The sequence below is a fragment of the Triplophysa dalaica genome, chromosome 9, assembly GCF_015846415.1.
Source record: "Triplophysa dalaica isolate WHDGS20190420 chromosome 9, ASM1584641v1, whole genome shotgun sequence".
NCBI classification, from domain to species: domain Eukaryota; kingdom Metazoa; phylum Chordata; class Actinopteri; order Cypriniformes; family Nemacheilidae; genus Triplophysa; species Triplophysa dalaica.
The window spans coordinates 22869084-22895681 of record NC_079550.1 but is presented as its reverse complement, the minus strand read 5'-3'; the positions used below and the strand labels follow the sequence as shown (position 1 = coordinate 22895681).

The 26598-nt window shown below is 36.0% G+C and overlaps 4 protein-coding genes across 4 annotated transcripts in view; 1 reads left to right on the top strand and 3 right to left on the bottom strand.

Moving 5' to 3' along the window:
• The window catches only part of LOC130428716 (NACHT, LRR and PYD domains-containing protein 3-like), a 34064-nt gene extending 33270 nt beyond the window's left edge, over window positions 1-794 (bottom strand). Inside the window, 1 exon segment of the mRNA XM_056756914.1 lies at window positions 628-794. Coding sequence (XP_056612892.1) covers window positions 628-660 — 33 coding nt within the window. The 5' untranslated portion in view covers window positions 661-794.
• Window positions 795-15105: 14311 nt separating this feature from the next.
• On the top strand, window positions 15106-17090 carry LOC130428717 (uncharacterized). Its single transcript, XM_056756915.1, has 6 exons — window positions 15106-15585; window positions 15683-15728; window positions 15801-15892; window positions 16142-16252; window positions 16342-16615; window positions 16743-17090. The coding sequence occupies exons 1-6, from the start codon at window positions 15164-15166 to the stop codon at window positions 16992-16994; spliced, it is 1197 nt and encodes a 398-aa protein (XP_056612893.1). The 5' UTR covers window positions 15106-15163; the 3' UTR covers window positions 16995-17090.
• Window positions 17091-17282: 192 nt separating this feature from the next.
• LOC130428718 (uncharacterized) lies at window positions 17283-21683 on the bottom strand. The gene is made up of 6 exons (XM_056756916.1): window positions 21114-21683; window positions 20744-20997; window positions 20519-20647; window positions 20123-20257; window positions 18190-18313; window positions 17283-17680 (listed from the first exon to the last, which is right to left on the bottom strand). Exons 2-6 carry the CDS (start codon window positions 20891-20893, stop codon window positions 17463-17465), a joined length of 756 nt encoding a protein of 251 aa, XP_056612894.1. The 5' UTR covers window positions 20894-20997; window positions 21114-21683; the 3' UTR covers window positions 17283-17462.
• LOC130428228 (uncharacterized) lies at window positions 21647-24985 on the bottom strand. Its single transcript, XM_056756080.1, has 7 exons — window positions 24638-24985; window positions 24485-24535; window positions 23144-23357; window positions 22897-22972; window positions 22114-22463; window positions 21863-21936; window positions 21647-21746 (listed from the first exon to the last, which is right to left on the bottom strand). Exons 1-7 carry the CDS (start codon window positions 24757-24759, stop codon window positions 21647-21649), a joined length of 987 nt encoding a protein of 328 aa, XP_056612058.1. The 5' UTR covers window positions 24760-24985.
• Window positions 24986-26598: the final 1613 nt, after the last annotated feature.

The window sequence follows — 26598 nt, the reverse complement described above, 5'->3', positions numbered from 1 at the left end:
AAAGTCAATTATAATCCATTTAAACAATATTCTTTATAACTTTACTGTCAAAGTCTGAGTATGACAAGAAAACATGTCATGACAATGAACTCTTTTAAAGTGTCGCTAAAACAACTAGACTTCTACGTTTAGAATGACATGAGAGTGAGTAAATAATTTAGTTTATATATGAAACAACAATAAAATAGACAAATAAATAAATAAGAGGAAAAACACATGTAATAAAAAAGTGAAGTATAAATAAAAACACTCAGAAGCAACTTTACAAAATCTCTAGTAATGTAATTTCAGGCCGGAAGTTGACAGAATTATAACATTAAACATTAAACTAAAAAATATCGTTAGAATGTCGCAAAAAGTATTCAACAAATACATAATTAAACATTATGCATTATTAAATACAATTAATATTAAATACATTATTAAACATGTAAAAAAAACAAAAACAAATACATTCAGTCTAATGAGACCGTTATCTCGACGCGTGGCCGATAACAAAACTATGAAACAATTCTGAACGCAGATTTAAAACACAACTCTTCTTTTCAACACTAATGATGTTTGTTTATGAAATAAAAACTTCGCTCATGATTCTCTACATAATAAATTATGAATTATTATACTTACTTCGTCTCTTAACAGTTCATGAAACAAGCGCATCCTGAAATGTGTTTTTACTTTCACTTTAACAAAACGCTCTTTCCGGTGTTTTCAGTAAAGTTCAGAGGTCTGAATAATAGTATTGAAAACTTACACACTTATCAACTATAATAACTGAAATATTAAGTTTATCATCTATATTGTGATCAGATACAGATTTAAATCCTATAGTTAATACTTCACTGAATCTATTTGTGTGATTAATGTCTTTTATCAAACGCTCTCATCATCACACGGTCTATGTCGCCCTCTGCTGGTGAAACACTGTAAACATCAGATCACAAACATCCTCACAGCAGCTGAAACACTTAAATCTCACTGAACTTCATTTTAGTTTTCTGTGAATAAATCATCTTTTTAATAATAAATAATAGCTCTCAGTCACCTCTCAGGTCTGATATTTAACCAATAAAAGTATTAAAAGACTTGTGACCAAACCTGTAAACTGTAAAACCTCATATAAGTCCACAGCGTCTCTATTGTGACTGAAGTGCTGAACACATTCTGCTCTACTCAACAATTATCTCTAAAGCCTTTATTATAGAAACACTAATGTTTTGTTGCACATTTACTCAAAACACATTCAAGAGTTGATGGATGTTAGTCAGTTTTTCTAAATAATGGAAATGGTAGAAGAATTGACATGCTTTCTGACACGTGGTCTTGTATTGATCTTACTTTAGTTTCTAATAATCTGGAAAATTCTTGTGAGGGAATTATATTAAAGACAGTTCAAGTTTTGAGAGCGACCAGTTTCCAATAATATGCTCTATAAATGTTGAAATTGATATCCAAGAAAGGCCTCGGCATGAGAAGTGAGATTTTCCAAAAGCTGACGGGCAACAATGTGAAGAAATATGTTGTGAATCATCAGATTAAACTGTAATGAAGGATGATATTGAGGAATGTGAGTCTGAAGTTTCACAGTTGATAAACTCATGCTCACATACTGGTGTCGCTGACGTGATGAAAAGCCCAATAGTGTTATTAAAGAATGATGGGAGTAGAACTCTGGTCAAGGTCATGGCTTTGGATGGGTAACAAAGATCAAATCAGAGGAATATAGATCAGACAGAATCTGTTTTAACACTCCTACTTATGTTAGTAATATCACTGTTGGGTTGTTTCCAAAAACTGATGTGGATTTAAATATAATAAAACTAAAGGACACATGGCGAGTCATTACATAGAAGGAAAGTCTGACAGTTATTTAGATATTTATACACATGGATCCAAAGGTGAAGAAAATAGGGCAGACAGGAATATACACACTGACATTGAATGCAAGTATAGAAAATATGATCTGATGTGTTGTCAGAGATGATGGAGATTATTGTAGCTCTGCAGTGGTGGAGGAAGTAAAACCAGATGGAGAGGTGTGTTGTGTTGACTCTTTAGCAGCACTTTACACTATTCAATATATTAAATATAATAGAGAAGATTTAATGATAGAAATCCATCAAAATTGATTAAGATTGCAGAGGCTTCAGATAGATGTGAGATTCTGCTCATGTAAATATAAAAGAGAATGAGGAAGAAGACAAAATAGCAAAAACATCAACCAGGACGAATGATGTTATCAATATTCCCTTTGGTAAAGGAGAAGCTATAAGGCAATAATTATAAAAGAAATGATGAAGAAATGTCAGGACAGATGGGACATGGATAATAGTGGAAGGAAATATTATAGTATAGAGAAATGAATCAATGCACAGGGTGTGAATGAAGGAATAGAAGGAGGAGTCAGTTTTAACCAGACTGAGATTTGACCACACAGGGTTTAAGAAAACATTGTTTCTGTGCTAAAAGTAAATCTGATGAATGTAAAATCACAGAAAATGAAGTTTAGAGAAGAGAGGATTAGATTAAAGCAGAAGATCAGTCAGACAGGAAGAAAATGGATCCTTGAGGCTGTTTTGGGATCAACAGGAGAAAAGATGTACAGGATGCTGTGGTGAATATGTGAAGGATACAGGAGTATATTATAGGATTCAGACAGTTTCTCCAGAAGATTCAGTGAGATGTGATTCATGCTGCATACAATAGGTGGCGCTATGTACCTAATAAATGATGGTTGTTATCCTCCATAAAACTAACTATGAAGAAGAAGAAGAACAAGAAGAAGAACACGAACAAGAAGAAGAACAAGATGAAGACTGATGAGACTGAAGTGAATCATCTGAGCAGAGCTGAGGTCCTTTGTGTCTTATTTTGTTACCTGATTCATTTATTTTCACACAGTTGTGTTTATATTTTGTTATTTAAATAAAAGCCGCCTTTCTCTGCTTTAGTCGCTCCAATTCCCTCTTTACTTGAAGAGACGAGACATTTAGACGATTACTGAGGGTGAAGTGGAAAGTAATCATTCATTTCTGGAGTCAGATGTGGAATGATGGTGTGATCAAATCTCTTCAAATACATCTTCAGCTCATCAGAAAGGTCTCATCAGTGTGAGGTGTTATTGTGTCTTCAGTGTGTGTTGATTGTGTGTCTGTGATGTCACTATAGTGTCGTCTTCTTATTGTCCATCAGATGATACTGAACATCACACACACACACCTTTAAACACTAGTGCTGTAATACTCAAATCTGTTTTTTTATGGTCTTGGACTCGTTTGTATTTTTACTTGGTCAAAACCAAACTTTGATAGATCAATATTCTTGTGATCTGAATACTGTTGTGGACTCTGGACTGAAGAACGAGAGATGTGTGTGCTCATAAGTTCTCTCTTCACACCGCAGTTCAGTTCAGTGTGTGCTGTTGGTGGAACTAAATAACTCTGGTCTATTGGTTCAAGTCCACAGGACTGTCATGTCAATCATTCATTAGGCACGATGTCATTGGCTTAATACCAGTTGGTTTTACAAACCATAAAGAATTTATCGACAGAGCTCTTTAAAGGAAACTTTTTGCAACAAAACATTCCCTGAAACCTGTGAGACAACATCCACTTTGGTAAGACACCTGTAAAGGCCTCACAAAGAGAGGTCAGTTAATGTTGTGTTATCATAAGACGCCCCTGAAGATACTGACGCTTCGTGCAGCTGCAGCAGGTGTTACAGATGATGAGCCCGACGAGGCTCATGTGATGATATACGGGGGTCTTCATTCCTCATGATAGTGGTCCGGGGTCACAATTTCACACACTGTTCGCTGGTGTATTAAACTTTCTGCCTATAACTCATCCCACTTTTAAAACCAATGAAGCGCAGTCTTTAATAAATCAAGAATATTTGTTATCATGAACATAACTGTAAGTCATATTGTGATTGTTGGCATATTAAATTGTATCTAACTAGTCGACTTCACAAATGTTAGTTTGTGTGTTAAATCAATACACGATGGAGAAATGGAGAGATAACTTCTCATCTAAAACATTTATGAACATTGTTGTATAAAAGATGAGAACTCCTTACAAGCCTGTGAAAGTCAGTCTGAGACACTGCCAGTAGTCTATAGAACAGGTGCTTGATAAAACTGCACAAATGTTTATTATTATAGTTATCTATTAATGTCAATAATAAATTAAACTTACACTCATAAGTGTGTGAAAAATAGTTATTAGTGACGAGCATCAGAGTTTGATTTAAACCTTTTATTTCAATATGATTTACTGTAAGTCTTTGACACGGCTTTAGTCAAACTAAATCAAAATCTATAGTTTATACTTTCACAAGATATTCTTTACATTATGTAGTTGTTCCTTAAGAAAAAATAATAGAACCTGCCCAAAACACAAGAGATTCAGATGTGAATCAATAGAAAAGATTTACAAAGAAATGTGGTTCATGGTGGTATTTAAAGGGAAACCACTAGAATTGATGTAATATTATTTTTAGCATGGTGGGTTTATGTAGAAATAGTTTATTACAAATATTGATTTAATAGCTTTTCACATGGATCACAAATGTGTATTGAAAATTGCCAGCTGATAAAACCTGAGCTTTAGTGACTGTATACAGAAATAAAACTCTTAACTGACTGATTCACACAGTGATGAACAAAAGATAAAACTCCATCATTTCAGCAACACTTCTGCTTCTGTTAAACATTGTTTTTGTATGAGATCAGATGTAAGACAGATCATCTGTCATTCTAAATCATCATTTTAAAACAGAGCTGATCACACTAAACAATCACATTTGAGATGAAAGTGTCTGTCAAATGCACCAGAATGAAATACACAGTCATTCCTGAAAGCTGCAATGACGGATTCAAAACATTTCGGCCTGAAGCAATGTTCCCTTTAAGACTCCAGCGCAGTGTAGTTTGAGACCACACAGATGGCGTCATCCACTCGAGACACAGCAATGAAGAAATTAAAAGAAGAAACGTCTCCTCTGACACATCACAAAATAAATGTTTGTTTGACTTTCAAAGAAGAATGTCTGAATGAAATAGTTCAAACAGACACAAGCGATGGTGCTGGTAAACCGGTTAAATTGTCCGACATATTCAGTCACGTTTTTGTCAGCAGTACAAGGATTTTAAGTTCAACATCAAGGATCAACGAAAGATGGGGGCTCTGATGGGGGACGTGCAGACATTTGGCGAGATGTTAACCTGGACACTATAAAGTCAGGATTTCACTGAGCTCACATACTTGATTGACATTTGCGCGACATTTCTAGCGTCTGTGCAGACTGTTAACATGGATTTAGTCTCATAAATCAAAGACAAATTCACACAACCGCCTGCAGACCGCACTTCTGGATCATCTTATGAGAATCCAGACTACACGGTCTATACATCTGGACAAGGTCTACAATCACTGGAAAGGAGACAAGGACAGACGAGAAAGGTCTTAAGATATGTTTCTTTAATAATAAATAAATACACAAAGAAATAACAGTATAGTAATAATACATAATAAAAGTCACTTAAAGTGTTTGACTTGGACATGGACAGTATGAAGCACTTATTCATTAACTGTTTAAAGTCTTAAGTGTTGTCTGTGTGTTAGGTTACAATCACAAGATCTTTAATGACTGAAGTAAAACTAAACCCTATACTGTTTTTATTAATATGGTGCATCTTTATTATTAGATGTTGTTTTAGGAGAAGTTCTGATCTCCACAGACCTGCACAGACAGTCAAGAAAGAACTAAAGAGGTTTAACAGTTTAGTAATAATACATTGTGTGATGCACTTGGACAGTATTTTAATATTTACTGAGATAGCAATTTCATTATAACTCTAAATATTATATTTCAATAGTTATTAATTACCTAAACTAATTAGGCAACTAACTATAAGAAATTGTAAAATAATTGAAGTAAAACTAGACTGTTTTTATTATTGTTGTGCATCTTTGTTATTAGATGTTGTTTTGGGAGAAGTTCGAATCTTCACAGACCTGCACATTCAAGAAAGGACTGAAGAAGCACTATGTTGTTTGTATGGTTTAAATGAAATGTGCTTTAATAAAAAATCACTATCTCTAACAACGCTTCACATTTAAACAGAAAGTCAGACTTAATAACAGTAAATGCAGAAAATAGTTCTGGGACGGAGAGGCCACGTTCAGTTCTATAGATCAGGAGATTCAAGGAGTTCATATGATCACTAACTGATTCATGTGAATTTATTTATTTCACTTTTGTGAAGTCACCTCACACACACATCACTGTTTCCAGAAAACTATCAAAAGAAAAAATATCTGAAGGATGAGCTAATGTGATCTACTCACATGAATCTTAAAATGAATATTCTGTGATCATTTACTGACCCTCTAGAAGACACAACTTTCATTTTTGGATGAAATTTCCCTTTAAGCACAAGAGCCATAAAACTCAAGAAAACATGCAGTAAGTGTTTGTGTGTGTTTAGATTCCTTAACTGACAGAAAACTTATGCTCATTATATCGATCAACAAGCTTAGTTTTAATGTTTGAATGTCTTTTTCATAATTTGTCACGAACAAGCAGTAATCTCTTTTAGATCATCTGACTAAATAGTAGTAAAATTGTTGTATGAATTGCGTCTTATGCGTCTAATTAATATACTGAAATAAAATAATATCATCCAAGGCAACATTTAAAAACTTTATTACTTAACATCATCCATAAACATAATTTGTCATTCACGTCTGATTGATTATTAGTGGAGGAGTTAAAGATGGAAGTCCTTCGCCGTTGTTGTTGTTTTGAACACATCTGTTCTGAATGTGCGCCCTCTAGCGGCGGATTATACAAACTGCGCCTTTAATATAAACATTATCCTCCTGATGATTATTTCATACCAGACATGACAGATGCTCTCTTCAGCATTATTAACTCATCTCTGACACTAGGACATGTGCCTAAAGTGTATAAGGTGGCTGTTATAAGAAAAAACCCAACACCAACCTAGAGAACTAGTGAACTACAGACCTATATCCCAACTACCTTTTTCATATTTCATATTTCTTCATAAGATTTATTTTTATCCAGCACCAATTTATTATCCTTAAACCAATCTTGTAAAATATCCAAAATCAGACTGAAGGAATGACTGAATTTTAAATGAGTCAGAATTAGATACATACATGACAGTATCATCATCATAAAGTTGTACTTGTTGTACTTGGTTACAAACATTCTTCAAAACATCTTTCTCTGTGCTCATCAAATACATTTGTGCAGATTTGGGACCACTCGAATGTATTCAAATTATTACTACTACTACCCCAGATACTTGAACTCCTCCACTTGAGGAAGGAACTCTCCACCCACCTGAAGTGAGCAAGCCACCCTTTTCCGACTGAGAACCATGGGCTCAGATTTGGAGGTGCTGATTCTCATCCCAGCCGCTTCACACTCGGCTGCAAACCGTCTCAGTGCATGCTGAAGGTCCTGGTCTGATGGGGCCAGCACAATGACATCATCGGAAACAAGTCTGACTTACTGCCGGCAATGCGAACCAAGCTCCTGCTCCGGTCGTACAGGGACCGGATAGCCCTTAGCAATGGGTCCCGAATCCCATACTCCCGGAGCACCCTCCACAAGATGCCGCGAGGGACACAGTCGAATGCCTTGGCAAATCATTAACATAAATAGTAAAAAGGAGTTGACCCAATATTGAACCTTGTGGTACACCTCTTTGTTGGATCAAATACAGACGTTTTCCCATTTATAACAACACATTGCTGTTATGCAAATAGGAATTAAAACACAAAACTACACTTTTAGATAAACCAATCGCATACAGTTTGTCTTAATAGCAAATAATGATCTACCGGTTCAAAAGCTAAATATAATGATTAAACTCCTGGGAAACCTCTTGTGGCAACAAAACAAAATGGACAGAGACAACAATAAGATGACCTATATGAAGTCCCATTTAAAGTCAATGAGGTTCTTCAGAAGGGTGGAGACATTTACATTTACTGTGCAGTGTTTTTTCTGGACAATTGACCCAGTCTTCTCTGAGAGACCCTTTCCCCTTGTGGCCTTTGAACCCCTCTCTGGATTGACTCCAATGAAGCGCCTACAATTGGAATAGTCAGAGAAAGTACGGAAAACAATAAGGACAACCTTGTTATCTTAAAAAGCTGTTTGGGTGTTTAACATTAAGTAGAAGTGACATCTTGATATTTTTTGTGGAATTTTTAGACAGTTCACATATTTTGACTGTATGTAAGCATATCTAAGTCTTCTAGTAATTTCTAATAATTATGCAAGAAACATAATATGTTGTTTACCCAAAAAGTGTATTACTCTCACAAGTATTTACACAGAAGGCAGAGAATCCATCTGATAAATGCAAACAAACAAATACATATCTTTACAAAAACTAATAAATGTTTTTGTTTATTCAGGTTTCAAGAACTGTAGCTCAAGCTGTAAAAGAAAAGAAATGCGTCTTACCTCTGAATGAATTCCAGAGTACAGGCTGCTTCATCTTGATACTGGAGGTTGAACACATAGTAAACTGCAATCTGGCACAACACACCTAAAAGTTAGGTGGCAGGTGGCAGTTTGCACTGTCAGCTAAACAGAGTCTGAAGATGCGCAGACTTTCACGCGTTATGTTAGCTCTTCTGTATAGAAATTATAATATTTTTTATTCTTCGTTTGTCCCTATGGATGTCTTCTTGCGCATGAATAACATTATGTGTGGATTTCAAGCGTTTTAAAGCGTTCAAAATACAATGAGAACAGGTTGAAGTTGCACTGTCAGCTAACTGCTAAAGACCGCAGTCTCATACGTCTGTCACTCAAGATGTTGGTCAGGAAGTGAGGTTTACTGTAACAGTGAACTCATGGCCTCTTTACACATATCCTTATATTAGTTTATGAAGTACAAATTTGCAAAATCATAAAAATTCAGTTCACCCTGTAATAATTTGCATACATTCGAGTGGTCCCAAATCTGCACAAATGTATTTGATGAGCACAGAGAAAGATGTTTTGAAGAATGTTTGTAACCAAACAGTTCTAGGACCCCATTGACTACCATAGTAGGAAAATGACATTATGCTTTTTTTGTTCTGTTAAACACAAAAGATTACATTTAGAACAATGTTTGACAGTAAACAGTTCTTGGTGCACTTTTGACTACCAAGGTCATTTTTCCTACTTCAGCAGTCATTGGGGTCCAATAATTTTTTGGTTGCAAGCATTCCTACAAATATCTTTCTCTGTGTTCAACCAAACAGAGAAATGAATACAGGTTTAGAGTAATTCATGAGAAATTAAAATTTTTGCGAGAACTTTAACCTGGCACAACAAACTTGAGGAATCATGTACCATTTACTTATATGCACAATCCTTTGTTCCTAAATCATGACTAAAAAGCTCTATCTATTCTTCGTAAACTTTTACTCAGAAACTTTTAATTTAAGTCACTGAGTTTAATTATGACAGGACAGATGAGATCTGGCCCTCCCAGCTGAGACCGGTTTCTCCCACGTTTTTTTCTCCCTTTATTCATCATTGGAGTTTGGATTCCTCGCCAAAGCAGGGCAGTGCTGCCTAACACCGGGTCTCCGGGAGACTGCATTTATTCGATAATTATTGAATAGAATTATTTTGATTGGTCTATACAAAACATGCACTGTGTTTTACCTTTCTGTGTTTTGCTTCTTTTCAGGAACAATGCACATTGTGAAAAGCACTATATAAATGAAACTGAATTGAATTAGTCAATAAACCATGTTTATAATACACTGTTAACGATTTCCTTGTATTTTTACAGTAAGTTACTGGCAGCACAGACGCCAGTAAGTTACTGTAATTTGACATTACAGTACTGTACTGTAATATGTTTTATTACAGTACAAAAAATATTACTGTATAACTACAAAACAGTATTTTACTGTAGTTTTACTGTATTTGTATTATACTGTAATTTGCTGTAATACCTATATTGCCCCAATATTATTATTTAATTACAAAAAATATTATATATCATAGCTAGTTTAGATATAAATCTATAGTTATTCATATTACAAAACTGCTATACTTGACAATATAATTCAAAAGACAATACAAGCAATGTTTGCATCAAACATATTTTTTATTGATACATATGACACTTAAAAGATTGAAACTTCTCAAAAGTGCAGGGGCACTCAGGTATGCCACATATAAAGCGATGATTAGCCACATTTCTGTGTACTTCTACATGTAAAAAGCATTTGATATTGTAGTCGAGAAACTACATGACTTGCAGTTGTAACTGGACATCCTGGGATGACTTTCCTGTTTCAAAAATGACCAAATCCAGCCAGAATATCAATGGTGAGACTGTAACACAAAAACAAACAAATAACAAAATCTGTAAGCCATAGAAATAAGTACAAATTGTGATCTAAATGGTGAAAGAGAATTCAGTAACACTTTACTATAAGGTTTTGATCCATAACATGTATTAATGGTTCAGCTAATATGAACTATCAATGATAGTTAATTCATAATGCATTATCAAATATTATTAATGTGAACAGAGATAAATTGATTGATTTAAAAGTGTATTGCCAAATTTTAAAATGTATTAACATTCTATGTTAACAAATGTAACCTTATTGTAAGTGTTACTAAAAAGTCATTAGTAAAACCAAAAACAGATTTGAATTAAAAGTTGTATTATTATGGTCAATACTTACAGAAAACCCATAAACCCAAGGTGCAAAAGTGGACCAAACTGTCACGTTAGAGCTGTAAGACAAGTAAAAAAATATGTTACTTGCTGAAATTTTGAAACCATTCTGTTTATTAAATACATTTAAAATAGCCAAGCTAAATGAAGCAAAATTATCAATTTAAATGTTTCCCCTTTAGGCCTATTCATTTATATTAAGAGTTTAGATATTTGGGGTTGGATTTTTGGTTACATACCGAAATAGTTTGGGTGTAGCGAAATTCAATGTGGTTTCGAAAATGCATTTTCAAGCTGATTGCGCTCCTCTCTCCGACGTAAAGAGTCATTACGTAAAGGCGGAGCCAGCATCGCTCGTTAACAAAGTACGTGCAATGATTTGAGTCTTTGAAAACTTGTTTTAAGTGTTGTAATTGCTACAAATATGCATACATATAATACTTATTGGCCAACTGAATGTAAATCACTCGAAAGAACATAATCTCTACTTTTTACTGATAAACCGTAAACCGTAATAACATCGCAAACCCATTTATTCACATAGTACCTTAATGAAAACAGCAGTAATCTGTATAGATCGCACTCATCCCAGTTAAATATTACGTTTCACTTCGTGTGGAGCAGTTTGGTGCTGTGTTGTCTACTTACAGTGCCTTTGTTATTTCACATGCGATTTGGGCCGTTGAGAGCGTGAGATAGAACCTGTCGAGTCTGGTCTATTAACAGACAAACAATGTTGATATTCATTTATTTAAACAGTATTTTTACATTTAAAAGAAGACGCAAATAGCGATGAGTTGATATGAAAATGTTGTTTTAGCACATGCACAGCTAATTCACGAGTCAGCCTATCATACGGTCGAACTGAATACTGCTGCTACTTCTCCCTGCCCGTGAATGAACAGAGGAAAGCCAAGATAAGCGTGCCTAAGCTGGGACACCAAGACCGAGCTCGCGAGGAGTCTTAGTTCAATGGGTTAACGTATGGAAGTAAAATAATGCCTTTAGTTTTGAAGCAAAAAAGCATGCCGAATAGCACTAACCGAAAAATAAATGTGTTGAATTAACAGTTCTTGCATTTTAAGGTTCCGCAATTCAACATGGTTGCATATTTAAGATGTGCATTTTACAAACGAAAACATTTCACGCAAAGTTTCATTGTATAAAACTCAATATTAAATATTCAGATTATTTAAAAATACGACTTAAACAATTTCATTGTTAAAATTTCAATACAAATTTAAATTTCGGTGCGTTTTATTTCGCTTACTCAAATTCAATGATTCAAATTCGAAAAGAAATTCGAAAAGAAATTCGACATTACACATCCGGGTATAACAGGAAGAGCAATCGAGCATTGATGGATAATCGAGGCCTGCTGCTTGTCCCCCTCACCAGCAGGTGGTGCTGTACTAGAGCACTGACAGGTGCAAGCGAATTTTGATCATTAGACCAGAGGAAGCAACAGCTGGGCAGAGGCTATCATAGTAGCTCGATTTGCCAAAATGAGCCAGGAGGTAAGTAAACATTATGTTATGTGGGCCAGTATGTTTCATTTATTTAATTAGTTAGACTGAGTTATTTAATTTAACATATTATATTTTAATTTCAGCGCTTGCTTTTGGACTTTATATTGGAAAGACTACACTCACGCCTGGAGCATGCTGTTGGACGCGAGCCTATTGACATGGACTACCTGGAGTTCATTTGCTCGCAAGAATTTGTCTTTTTAAGTGCGGTTTCAAATGTAGTAACTGTCCCACGAGATGTTTTAGAAGCCGTCACTGAACTGCTCAGAGTAATTCAACAACACCTGTCAGACAGGGAGACAGTAGGAGTAAAATCTTTCCGTGACGGGTGGAGCTGTCACCGGACCTGTCACTCCTGCCTCGCGACCTGCCACTGTTTTGCGTGCCTGCCTCGCGACCGGCCACTGTTTTACGTGCCTGCCTCGCGACCTGACAATCTTTTAAGTGCCTGCCAATGTAATATGGTGCAGTTTAGCGACCCGTTCTCCTCGCAATGGTATGAACCACGCATCCAGTCAGCTAATAAGCGTCGCGTCTGCCTCAACTTAGCGTCGCGCCTGCCTGAACTTAGCGTCGCGCCTGCCTCAACTTAGCGTCACGCCTGCCACAAGATCTCTCGCTGTTAAACTGCCTGAAACTCCGACCGATGCGGACGAGAGCAAACAAACAGTGCAACCATGCTTTTATTTACTTGTCTTTTTTACTTTATTCCGCCAGTTTTACAACAAATGGAGCACGCGTCGCGTCTGCCTCAACTTAGCGTCGCGTCTGCCACAACTTAGCGTCACGCCTGCCACAAGATCTCTCGCTGTTAAACTGCCTTAATCTCAGACAGATGCAGAGTTTTTGTACAATTTTCTTTAAGTACAGTATTAGTTTGGTGAGTTGATAGGATTTATATAGCCTCAAAAATCCCAAAATGTTTGTAATTCAACAACACTGAAACAACATTAGCTATTGTGTTTATTATTGTTATTATATGTCAACCTTCAAATAATATATCAAGAATACTTTGCTAACCATGGTCTATCCACCTTTTCTTTATCTTGTTTTTAAAAACATTCTGTAATTTATTGTCATAGTGTCAGTAGAAAAAATAAATAAAAAATTAAGGTTTATTTTGATAACAACACTCAATAAATATTGTATTTTTTTATAAAATTCTGAAAATATAATTTTCCCTCAGATAAGAAATTAAAGCCACACTGAAATTTAAGCTGATATCACAAATAGAATTAAGTGTCTGTGATACATTTCGTTGCTGTATTATTAAATCATTTATACCCTAGTACAGGGGTTTTCAAACTTTTCATGCCAAGGACCCCAAAATATGTTTAACCTTTCGCAAGGGACCCCGTTTCTAAAATAGATATCCATGTTTTCTATAAAGAAGCATTTAAACTTTTATACAAATAAGTATAACAACCCTGATAGCACACATACATCTGGCTTACGTCTATTTGACGTCTGCATTTACATACAGACATTATGATTTAGAATGGATGTAAATCTGCTCTTTCTAGGATGTTTAGCAGATGTTTTTACTCAGCAAATCTCAAGATCTTTAGCAGACGTACTACAGACATTGAGACGTCTCTGAGACGTATTGCAGATGAGCAAACTACATATTGCAGATGTCTGTAAGATGTAAATGCAGACGTCAAATAGACATAAGCCAGATGGATTGTGCTATCTGGGAAATAGTAAGTGTGATATTATAAGGACAACATATTGAAAAAGTTAAAGTTCAATAATCTTCAGTATAGAGTTTTACAACTTTTGCTGACTTTAGTTTCTCAAAGAAGTTCTGGGGACCCCTTAAACCATTCTTGAGACCTCTTGGGGGTCCACGGACCCTAGTTTGATAAACCCTGGCCTAGAACATGCATAGACTAATTTACAAATTTACAAATCAGTGCCACTAAATCATTATTATTGCAGAAATTTACATATGAATAATAAATGAAGAGTTCATTTGCAAAAACACTGTTCTTAAAATCTCTCTTTTTAATCATGATTTTTAATGTTATCATGTTTTTATTGTACTTAACTGTTTTAGTGGGCTATATTTCAATTGTATAAATTAGAATACACACTAAAAAAGTAAAATCATGCATGATTTTTTAAAATGTATCAATTTGTAAAAACAAATTAAAGCATCATATTGACAAAATAATAATTATAATAATAAAAATGAATAATATAATATAATATAACAACGAGACTACACCAACAATTTGAACTTGACTGTTTTTATTTTGACACTTAAAGATGCACAGATGAGACGCGTCGCGTGCTCCATTAGTAGTAAAACTGGCTGAATAAAGTAAACAAACAAGTCAATAAAAGCATGGTTGCACTGTTTGTTTGCTCTCGTCCGCATCGGTCGGAGTTTCAGGCAGTTTAACAGCGAGAGATCTTGTGGCGGGCGTGACGCTAAGTTGAGGCAGGCGCGACGCTAAGTTGTGGCAGACGTGACGCGTGCTCTATTAGTAGTAAAACTGGCGAAATAAAGTAAACAAACAAGTAAATAAAAGCATGTTTGCCTTGTTTGTTTCCTCTCGTCCGCATCTGTCTGAGTTTCAGGCACACAAGAGATCTTGTGGCAGACGTGACGCTAAGTTTAGGCAGACGCAACGCTTATTAGCTGACTGGACGCGCAGTTCATACCATTGCGGGGAGAACGGGTCGCATAACTGGAAAATATAACTGTGACGGGTCGCTAAACTGCACCATTATACAGTGTCAGGTCGCGAGGCAGGCACGTAAAACAGTGGCAGGTCGCGAGGCAGGAGTGACAGGTCCGGTGACAGCTCCTCCTGTCACGGAAAGATTTTACTCCCTCTCCAGGGAGACGCACTCTGTGACTGTTCTGCGGGAGGAGCCAGGGTCAATGGGAAGGCCACGTTTCATAATATCGCCAAATTACATTTCACATCTCATAGACATGAACTGTTCCATTCCAACCATCGCTCGCTTGCTTGGAGTAAGCACACGCACCATATTCAGAAGAATGGCTGAGTATAACCTGTCAATTCGGGCACGGTATAGCAGGCTCACAGATGCAGAGTTAGATGCCTGTGTTACAGATGTAAAACTACAAATGCCCCATTGTGGATACAGAATGATGAGAGCAGCGTTAAAATCTCGAGGACACCAAGTGCAGTTCGAACGGGTCAGAGCCGCAATGCATCGCGTTGATACAGTGGGAGTCATGTCTCGAATGACACAACTTGGCTGCGTTGTACGAAGGACCTACTCTGTGTCCAGTCCTAGGTCATTAATGCACATTGACACCAACCATAAACTGATCCGGTAAGCTTGTCAGGGTTGTTGACTCATGCTATTTCATGTTGTAATCATTGAGAAATATGTGCTATTTGAAACTTTTTGTGTGAACACTTTGTTATAGCTACAATATTGTCATCTTTGGAGGTGTGGATGGCTTTTCACGCAAGGTAATGCTATCTTAACCAAATTGAGATTTGTAATGTATAACGTTATAATCCAGCATAATGTTTCTTGCGTAGGTAATGTACCTTGGAGCTGCACCTAACAACCTTGCTGCTACTGCCTTGGACTTTTTTCAAGAAGCAGTGGAAACATTTGGCTTCCCTCTTAGGTACACTTGTTAAAATTGGTTACAACTGGATGACAAGTCTTGGTTTAAACTTTCAAGGCACATTTTTTAGTATATGTTCATATGGTATGGCTAGTTTGTTTACTTTAACACCATGAAGTCTTATTTCAAAAGCAGTGTTTTTATTCAGGGTCTAAGCACCAATGTAATGTAAGCATGATGCAAAGTCCATGGTTAAAGCATTAATTTATATAAAGACAACCTTCCAATTGTGTTCTTGCACACTTAAAGAGTACGTAGTGACCAGGGCATCGAAAATGTGGACATTGCTCGCCTGATGTTCATGATTCGTGGGACAGACAGGGGCAGCTTTATTTCCGGAAAAAGCGTCCACAATCAACGGTTAGAATTTTTTTATTACTTTATTTTTAATCTTTTGTCTAAAATGTACTTATTTTCCCTGACTCCATTGTCTTAACCTTACTTTTCAGTATAGAGAGGTTGTGGAGAGATATCTGGGCATCGGTGACCAATGTGTACTATGATGTTCTACATGCTTTGGAAGAAGCTGGACACCTTGATGTTTCTGACCCTACTCATCTGTTCTGCTGCCACTATGTATTTCTCCCACGACTTCAAGATGGTCTTAACCTTTTCCGCACCACCTGGGACAATCACCCAATACGAACAGAGGGCAGCATGACCCCTAACCAGTTGTGGGTGTTGGGAAGTATCCAGCATCCTGTACCTGAACCTGATATAGAGGTATATGTGTTTCATTATTTAAGACATGTCAACATTAAGATTTAAAGCAGGACAGTGAATGAAATTGAAGAAATTTTATACTATTAATGTCATGAGGGTACAGGCTTTACTATTTATTTCTCTATAGGGATTGAGCATACCGCACATTGATTGGGAGGACAGTCGACTGAGTGTTGATGCACACTCTAATATTGTTGTGCCGACAACTGCATGTCCCCTGACGGATGAACAAATGCAAGCACTCAGAGAAATCGTAGACCCTAAAAGACATTCAGAGACTTTCGGCTGGGACATATATTTAGCAGCACTTGAGTTTTGCCAAGCAGCTTTGGAACAATTCTGTTCCCTTTTTTATGCAAACTTCTACTATTATTATTAAAACATCAATACCTCATGGCTCATAATATGAAAAAGGAAGCAGCTAACTGTTGTTTTGTTTCTGGTTTTTCTTAAGTGATGTACACATAGCGCACACTTTATTCAAGAAGTAAACAGTATGGCTTAATTTCAACGTTTAATTGGATACATTTCACCATTCAAGTACTAAGTAACTGTATGGGTTTTGTACATTTTAGAAAACATACAAGTATTTTGTAACCTACTATTTTATTTCCATATATTTAAGTAATTATTTTTGCTCTATGCTAGTAAACATACAAGTATTTGCTAGACTCCTAATTTGCAATAATTTTAACATTTCAATCCTTAGTAAACTGGATTTTCACTGTTATTAAACATAAATACTTACTACAACAAAGTACTTAAACAAAAACCTGAGAAGATAAATGCAGTAACCGCATTGATTACAGTCTTTCAGTGACGTTATGTTAAACTGTGCATCTAAAAATTACACAAGCCCAAAACCATACTTGCAAACACCAATGCACATAATCAAGTCTTTTGAAAAGGAGTGGAACTCTGTGTAGTGGCCTGGTAGTCGAAGAATACAAAAGCAGGTGGAGGATCGTGGAAGATCGCTTTTTACAACTTCCACAGCCATGTTTTTTTCAATCCGCTCCCATCCGACCCAGAACCGCAAAAGGTTTTTAAGATCTTTTCTGGATCCTGAAAAGGCAAAATAAACAGTTAAGTAACAATTATAAAAAAAAAGGACAAAGGCAGCAAAAAGGTCGATAAAACTTGGTTATGAAAAGTGATTAAAAGCTTTATGGTCGGTTTCATATCATACTTGTAAATATAAACCACTTAAAGAGTTATTTTCGATTCAAAAACTTCTCATTGAACATCAATTCATATCCTTATTGGTGTGCATTGAAAATACATAAGGGAAGTAAGTAATAGTCACTTTTGTTTAGTTTAAGTTTCATGTTTATGTAAATGTAAATCTACAACCTTCTGTGCATACAAGGTGCATTCGATTAGCACAACCATGAAATTAAGCATACATTCACATGAGAAGAATCACAAAAAAAAACGTTTTTTGTGGCAATATATATAATATTAGTCTGTATTATCTGTATTGACCCCTCCGAACATTCACTTACTGTAGGTCACATAGAACTAAACTCTTAAAAACTGAAACTACTGTGGTCTTAAAACTTTGAAACATGTACCTGACTCGATGAACTGCTTTAAAAATCCAGCAATCCTTTCCTTAGTAGCAGCTGGGTACTCGTCGTCGTCATCATCATCACTATTATTGCTTTCGTTAGGCCAGTCAATACATGAAAGTAGCATCTAAACCAGTAACAAGAACTAAGTCTGTGATCAGATATTTGTGTTTGCCAAGCGAATTTAGAATGAAAAGCACAGACCTGCCAACCTTGGAATATTTTTTTGAGTACCATCAGCCAAATAGACAGAAAACAGGTTTTTAACATATAACATATTGGTTGTGAAAAAAGCATCGCAGTCACATTCTTTAAAATTACTTTTATTATTGAACACAGGTATTTAAATGTAAGAAATATTTGTGTATATTGTGTGAGTAAATAATATTCAGTGAGATACCCTCGGTGTGAATCAATCATTTACTTTTTACTTGCAGTGGCACTTGCTCTTGACTGCTTTGTACAATTTAGTAAACTAGTCTCACATATCTCTAATAAATATGCTCAAAAATAATAAATTATTATTTTTAAAAAGTTTTTTCTGACATTCATAAGCATTTTTTCGATTTTTAAATTTTCTCCGCTGTTATGCAGTGTTATACATATCATGAAAAGTACAGCTTTTACAGAGCCAAAACAAGTATTTTTGATCTATTTATCTAATAAAGATAGAATTATATGGCTCGTTTTTTGTTTGTTAAAAAGAAAAGGGAATGTTTTCTCATTTAATAAAAGTTCATATATTCCATGGGCTCGTTTAATTTTTTTAGGTGGTCTGCTGCTTTCTCCCTCCCTGTCTATGTCATCGCATGATGTCCTTTTTTGCTGCAAGTCATGCACACACTCACGCACAAACAAACACCTCTCGGTAACTTTCTATGCTGCACACATGCACTTCCTGGCCTGCCATAATCTACTTTAATAATTATAAACTTGAATAAATAAATAATCTCAAAAGTGTGCATAGGACATTTTATTTTATTGACAATTATCGAGAGCTCGATTTTGCAGAGCGCTCCGCTCTCTGAAAGCTCTCCGCATTCAATCCGCTCCGCTGTCAGGCGGATCCCATTTTCTGAAAGAGAGCGGTGCCGGTGTTGTGCCGAAAAATGCACCCCTGCCAGATTAAGCACCCCCTTCTAACACACGCTGTCTGATTGGCTAATTCTAACCACTCCCCTCCCCACACCTAATCCTCACCCTAACCATTGTGGGGATGAGGGGGTGCATAATCTGGCAGGGGTGCATTTTTCAGCATAACACCGGCACGCCGTTTATGTGACCAAAACTTGATGCTCTCTCGCAAATATAAGTGCACGTTATTAAGTGTGAGAATCCACCAGCGCAATCGGTACCTATGGTACTTGGTAAAATCGTGGTAACTTTTCGTGAGAGCTCATTTATAAACCAGAAGTAATGTTAGCGCATCTTCCGGGAATGTGCACGTTATCAAATGAGCCCGCGAGATAATCGACTGCATAGGATTAAGCTAATTCAATATTTCAACTTTCCACATCCACCCGATCCATTTACCTTAGAGCTCAGAAGACGTCTTGACTCTTCGTTTAAAACAATGCGTCAGAACGTGTGGGTGGAAGGGGATCACGCAGGATTTTGTGGTTCTGCCGATTTGCTGACTCTTGTTATTGTTAGATAGGCCATAGGACATGTCAATCATCGCCGCTTTCTTTTGGGGGGAAGAACTCCGTGCTATGATTGGATATTTGATGATTGGTTCCATTTTTCTGTTGCTTGTTTATACTGCACGCAGCCGCCATCAGGTTTTTGCGTAGTTAAGAGTGACAAATCGTACCATCGTACTTTGAGGTCAAAATGCGTACATGCTACGCAAAATGCGTGCAGGTTGGCAGGTCTGAAAGCATAATATAGCTAAAAAAGGACAAAGATAATTTTAAGTCCTCATTGCCAGTTTTACCTCAGGGGTGCATAGGTCCTCAGATTCCTTGGGGAATAACACTACATCCTTCCTGTCAGTAAGTAGGGGCCAAACAAAGGTGTCTTTCAGTCCCTGCTTGATTTGTTTCATTTGGCGTGTTCTTCTCCCAAGAACCTACAAAGTAAAATAAACAGAAAATCCAATCCAACAGTAACCAACTAAATAAACAACTACTCATTGCTGTGTAACAGTGCCGTTATAAGCAGGACAGAAATATATGAACAAAGATGTATGTCAATTTAAACTTATCATTGCTCAATCACAAAATTAAGGCTCTTTCATTTGTAATTTTCATTTGTAAGTAAAATCTGTTAAAACATTTGATTGATCATGATAAAAAGGCATTCACAAACACTAACTAAAAATTGTATTTACCGCATGTGACAGCAGACGCTCGTAAAGCCACCTTCTATTTTCTTCTGTTGGACCAGGAAGATCCCAAGCCAAACAAAGTTCTAAGACTTTACTGTATTGGTCCTCGGTCAATGAAACTTCTCCACTGAGCTGAACAACAATAATTGTAGTAATACATACCAAACAAACTCCAAATACAACAAAAAATCATCCAAAACAAGACCAAGTTTATAATAATATACATACAAAGCTGATGGTCTCTCGTACATCAATATCTGGACAGTCCTCCAATTGCAAAGTGGCTGTATCAGATGAGCTGTGAAACAGAACATGAACAAAAGCTCTGCTGAGGCCTGTAAGACACGGGCCACCATGCAAAAAGGAGTGGCCTAGCATTCTTCCTGCTACCAAGAAAAGATCGCTTTCTATTAGAAGCTGTGCTGAAGAAGGCACCAAATGGTCTGGTTCTCCTTCAAAGAGGCATGTTACACCTGTGTTTCCTGTTAATATAAAACATAAAATGAGCAACATCATTTTATCATGAAATAATAAAAAGAAACTGAATTCTATGTCAAAGTCAATTTTGTAGTCCAGCATAAATTATAAAACTGCTTACCCAAATTTAAATTGAAACCATACTTCAGTTTTTGAAGAACTGTTGAAAAAAAGTGTCTGGTGACTCCTTCACCAACTGCAGAGTCCCCTGAAAACAATGAACATATAAAGTAAAATTATTCTGACATCATAACTACACCATATGAACTACAGTAAACATTCTCTTGTGTATACATTTTTATTTTCTCTAGACTGTACCTTGAAGATTACATTTAACAGGACATGCCCACTCTACATTTCGTTGCTTGTAGAAGTTAATAAGTTCCCTCTCCTGATCTTGAGCACACAGTCTTAAATCCATAGACATTAAAAGAGGTTTCCCTGTCTCGTGGAGACTGAGAATTTATTGTGTGTACAAAGATGCAGCCCTTACTGCATCTGGATGGGTCTTCCAGTCTGGTAAATAAATTAAAATGTTTTCCTTAATCATGCAAGATCAAAGGAGCTTTGTTTCAGACCAACTGACATGTGGTTAGTTTTTCCATCTCTACTTATTTGCTACAGTAGTTTTAACAACATACTCAATGAGACAACTTAGTTACCATCATTCATATATGTAACTTGAGTGCTGTGGTTCATTTCATTGTCCATGAACGTCAATTCGGTAGTATCATTCATTGTATTATCAATTGTTCTGCAAAAACGGAAAACATTACACACTTAAAATAAAATTTATAATATGAGGACAAAGGATACTATTAAGCAGAGTTTCTTGTTTCTCACAAAACAAATATTATCCAGCTTGCACACCTTTCCCCACATTCACTGGCATGAACCTCCAAGATGTCATGGGGCATTCTTTCTTGACATATAGGACAGACAGCCTGTAATACACAAATCAGAAGAATAATTTTTTTATTTCTAGATGCAAAATCGAGAAACACTTTTTGGTTTGTTCTTTACCGAGTAACATTTTATGCAGTCTGTATTTTCTGATTGATCATCTCTGGAGCAATACATTTAGGACTAGCCAGAAATGAATGTACACTAAGTGAGGGTACCCGTTCATTTTTCATGACTTCATTGATGTCACTGTACTCCCTTTCCTCATCTTGGGCTTCATCCTGTTTTTCTTCATCATCATCATCCAACGTAACAACATCAGGACAAGACTTGATATGATTAGTTAGGACTTGTAGGGGGTATAATATGTTGCATTTCTTGCACACTGCCTTTGGCATGTTGCGGAAACTTTCAGAAGATGGAGGCGAGGGAGTAGTGTCTAACTCATCCTGAAGAGGAGCTATGTAGAGGACTGAGTTCTCTCCTACTTTGGTAGCTTTCACAAGTCTGCCTGTGTACCCACAGTCTGCAGGTGCCACTATTGTGAGTTTTCGAATTCCCCACCCTCCTGAAATTTGTAGCCGTAAAATAGTTATAAATGTATAGGTATATGTGTGGGTATACACATACAGTTGAACCATGCATAATCTGGAAAAAATGTACTATTTAAAACAAATTTCAACAAAATAAAAGGATTTATAATTACAATTAGATTTTATTTTAGTATTGCCATGAACAACTTATTTTAAATAAGAGATGTCTACATATAGTCCACAATACAGCATAACTGAATTTATAAAAGATAACGCCATGTGTCTGTGAATTGTCCTCTGTGTTTCAAGATTAATTTAACATAAATATAGTTACTGCTGGACAGAGGTCATGTATGCAAAAGATGCTGTATGACATTTTTGAACACACTTATTTTTGTATTGTTATTATTCTGTGCTGTGGACTATGTAAGCATCTGTGAGCAAGTTATTCAAGGTAGTTAATATTACCTGCTGCTTTATAAAGGAGCCAGCCTCCAGTAACTCCTCCAAGTTTTGGATACAGCTCAGTAAGAGTATCACATAGCTAGTGAATATAATTAGATTAATTAATTTTTCTTACTGTTGCTGCCCCCAAAGGAGGATACCCTATTGCCATTGCAACATAATATTTACAAAGATAACAAAAATAATATCCTTGATACATTTTATTTATACTGACAAGGACTATAATGGCAAATTTTATAATGTACTGTACCTCCTGATGAGTCATGTTTTCATCCAGGGTGGCAGTTCTGCGTCCTAATCCTGCCTGTGCATGCAGCAGTTGATCTGGACCACTGGGTGATCTTTCACATTGGGTCGGCAGTAGGTGAAACATGACCTGAAATGGTTTTTGTTTCTTGGGCACAGGACATGTTTCTGTGAAGCGTCGTTTGCCTCTGCGATTTGAGAACAATCCAGGAAAAGACCTGTTGAGGAAGTTATAACAACTATAAATGGTTACTTACAGTTCTACAATAATAAAAAAAAAAAATATAAATACACTACCAATCTAAACTTTACATCAACTTGTTCATTCCTTATTCATATTTTTTCTAGATTGTAGAATAATAAAAAACAATAATATTATGAAGAGAACAATTTTGTAATTAAAGACAACTTAACCAGATCAAAGATGTTATATTTTGGAGTCTTCATAGTAGCTAACATTTTCCTTGAATGTGAATAATTGGCATTTTATCAGCTAATTTCTTCAGGTCTCACTCCGAGATGGTTTTTAGACTGAATTAGTAGTTTGAAGTAGTTACCATCTTTGCTTTGCTCGTATTGGCTTCTCTTTCCATTTCTAAAGAAATATGTGATGTTTTTCCAAAGTATATTTTTGTCTACAAAATAGGGCTGGGCGGAATGACGTAGGCTGTTAATAACCTAAACTTTTTAGGCGAGCCCAGCGAATCTTGCGTTTAAATCCTAGATGATGCTCGCTGCTTATGACGTCACATGCCACAAACCCCCGTTTTGGGTTAGATGCGTGTGGAGTCAGAGACCCGCGTTGCGAAGACAAGCGCCACAAGCGCCTATAGTGTGTTGCGACTGAGAGTGAAGAGCGATGAAGACCTACAGTACTGACCCCCATGAACACTGGTTTATAACACCAGTCATATACATATATTCTCATTATTTGTGCATATATACTTCGATAAATATAAATAAATAATAAATCTCATCATCAGAACTTAATTAGATTGAGTACATTTTCATAACTTGTCTACATTATAACTTTGAGCATCCAAATGAACTTAATGAATAAATAAATTGAATTAATCTAAGAAAAATAGGTATAAAATATAGAATTTTAATGGGAGATGGTTACCGTTAAATATATATTTTTACCGTGAATAACATTACTCATTGCATGAAATAGCTTTTTGATCATTCCGCCCACCCTACTACAAAATAATCGTATATATATAAGCAAATGCCTTTTGATCAACATCACATAATACAAAGATCGCATAATACACATAGTTAAGTGATCATAAACATTTTAACAGTTGTGTAGTGTACTATAAAAGCAATATAAGTTTGTGCTGACCTGGTCATTTCTGTGCGAAGAGATGATTGTCCATGAGGTTGGAATCTTTGCCTGTTATAATGTCATCAAACACAAATTGATGTATTTATATCATCATCATAATGAATGTGTTGACTTTCAGGCACACAGTGCATGATATAAAACCTACTATACCTGTTACTATCCTGGCTAGTAGAAGGCCCATCAGCTCTTTGTCTTTGATTGCTCAAAAGTGACAAAAGGTGCCTTGCTGATCTCAGAACTTCACTGTCATCCTTGTTAAGCAAACACGACATAATACCATACCATGACCATCACATTACATGAATACACACAATCGTCAAAACGGTTGTAAAGTTTATCATAAATACGCATCAAGTTCTCTTTAAAACAAAGAGAGGAATAAACAGTCTTCGTATAGCGGCAGATCGATCGTTTAACTGGTAAAACACTACCGCCATCGGTACAGTACTGGCCATATTGGCAGTGTCTGGTAAATTGTGGGCCACTTTTCCACGGACATTATGTGAGGTGTGATATGCTATTGAATTTATATCCCATTTGATGTACACATTCATTAGCTTAAGATAACCATGAACACAAAACGTTACATGTGCACGTGTTAATTAACTTTTGTGCCTTCATTAGCTTAAGATAATCACGAACACAAAACGTTACATGTGTTTATGATCACACAAAAAACATGTGCACGTGTTAATGAACTTTTGTGTCTTCATTAGCTTAAGATAATCATAAACGTTTACAGTACTTGCCTCTTGGTCCATTTCGGCAAATCCCCTCTGGTCTAATGATCAAAATTCGCTTGCACCTGTCAGTGCTCTAGTACAGCACCACCTGCTGGTGAGGGGGACAAGCAGCAGGCCTCGATTATCCATCAATGCTCGATTGCTCTTCCTGTTATACCCGGATGTGTAATGTCGAATTTCTTTTCGAATTTCTTTTCGAATTTGAATCATTGAATTTGAGTAAGCGAAATAAAACGCACCGAAATTTAAATTTGTATTGAAATTTTAACAATGAAATTGTTTAAGTCGTATTTTTAAATAATCTGAATATTTAATATTGAGTTTTATACAATGAAACTTTGCGTGAAATGTTTTCGTTTGTAAAATGCACATCTTAAATATGCAACCATGTTGAATTGCGGAACCTTAAAATGCAAGAACTGTTAATTCAACACATTTATTTTTCGGTTAGTGCTATTCGGCATGCTTTTTTGCTTCAAAACTAAAGGCATTATTTTACTTCCATATTAACGGGAGTAAATTGGTTAACGGGAGTTTATCTATTGCCACATACAAGTCATTTCCTACCTTGCCATTGTAAACGAACTTAAACAATTCGATTGACAAAACCCTTATGATTAATTAAGTGGGTTGTGTAAATCGTGTTGAAGCAGTGGGTGGACATCTAGTTTAATTTCTGAGAGAGACTGCAACGTTTGTTGGCGACGTTTTCTCTCTCAGTCCACGTTTAAAATAACATTTGACTAACTGTTGTGCAAAATGCTAAAACTAAATATTAGCTTTGCAAGAAACACATAAAATAAACCAGACTGCAAACTTACCGAACTGCCCGAAATCGAATTGAATATTCTCCTCTTGCTGCAGCCAGGAGTTGTGCTCTGTGTGATTTGACGTGATTTGACGTTGTGGCGCACTTTTTGCCTTGCACATTACAGCAAGGCTACAGCAAGGTTACAGCCAGACCAAAATATACTGTAAAAGTTTCCCGCTCAATCAAAATTACCCAGAATGCATTATGAACTGCAGTATTTTACTGTAATATACAAATACAGTATTTTACTGTTGATTTTTACAGTAATGTGCTGCTAAATCTACAGCGACATCTAACAGTGTACTTTTACAGCAGAGAATGTTGATATCCAACAATCACAATGAATCACTAAAATATCTTCCATGTGCTTCGTTATAGACTGAGTGAATTATTAACACTGTTTAGGATTTTAAATAAACGGATCTGTTTAGTCCTTCTTATGCTATGGAAGTCAAGACCCCTAAAACATAAAACAATTCAAGAATACAATAATCATACAACAGCTAATGATAGAAATTGTAAAAATATCATGTGAATTATGTTTTGCAACATAAACA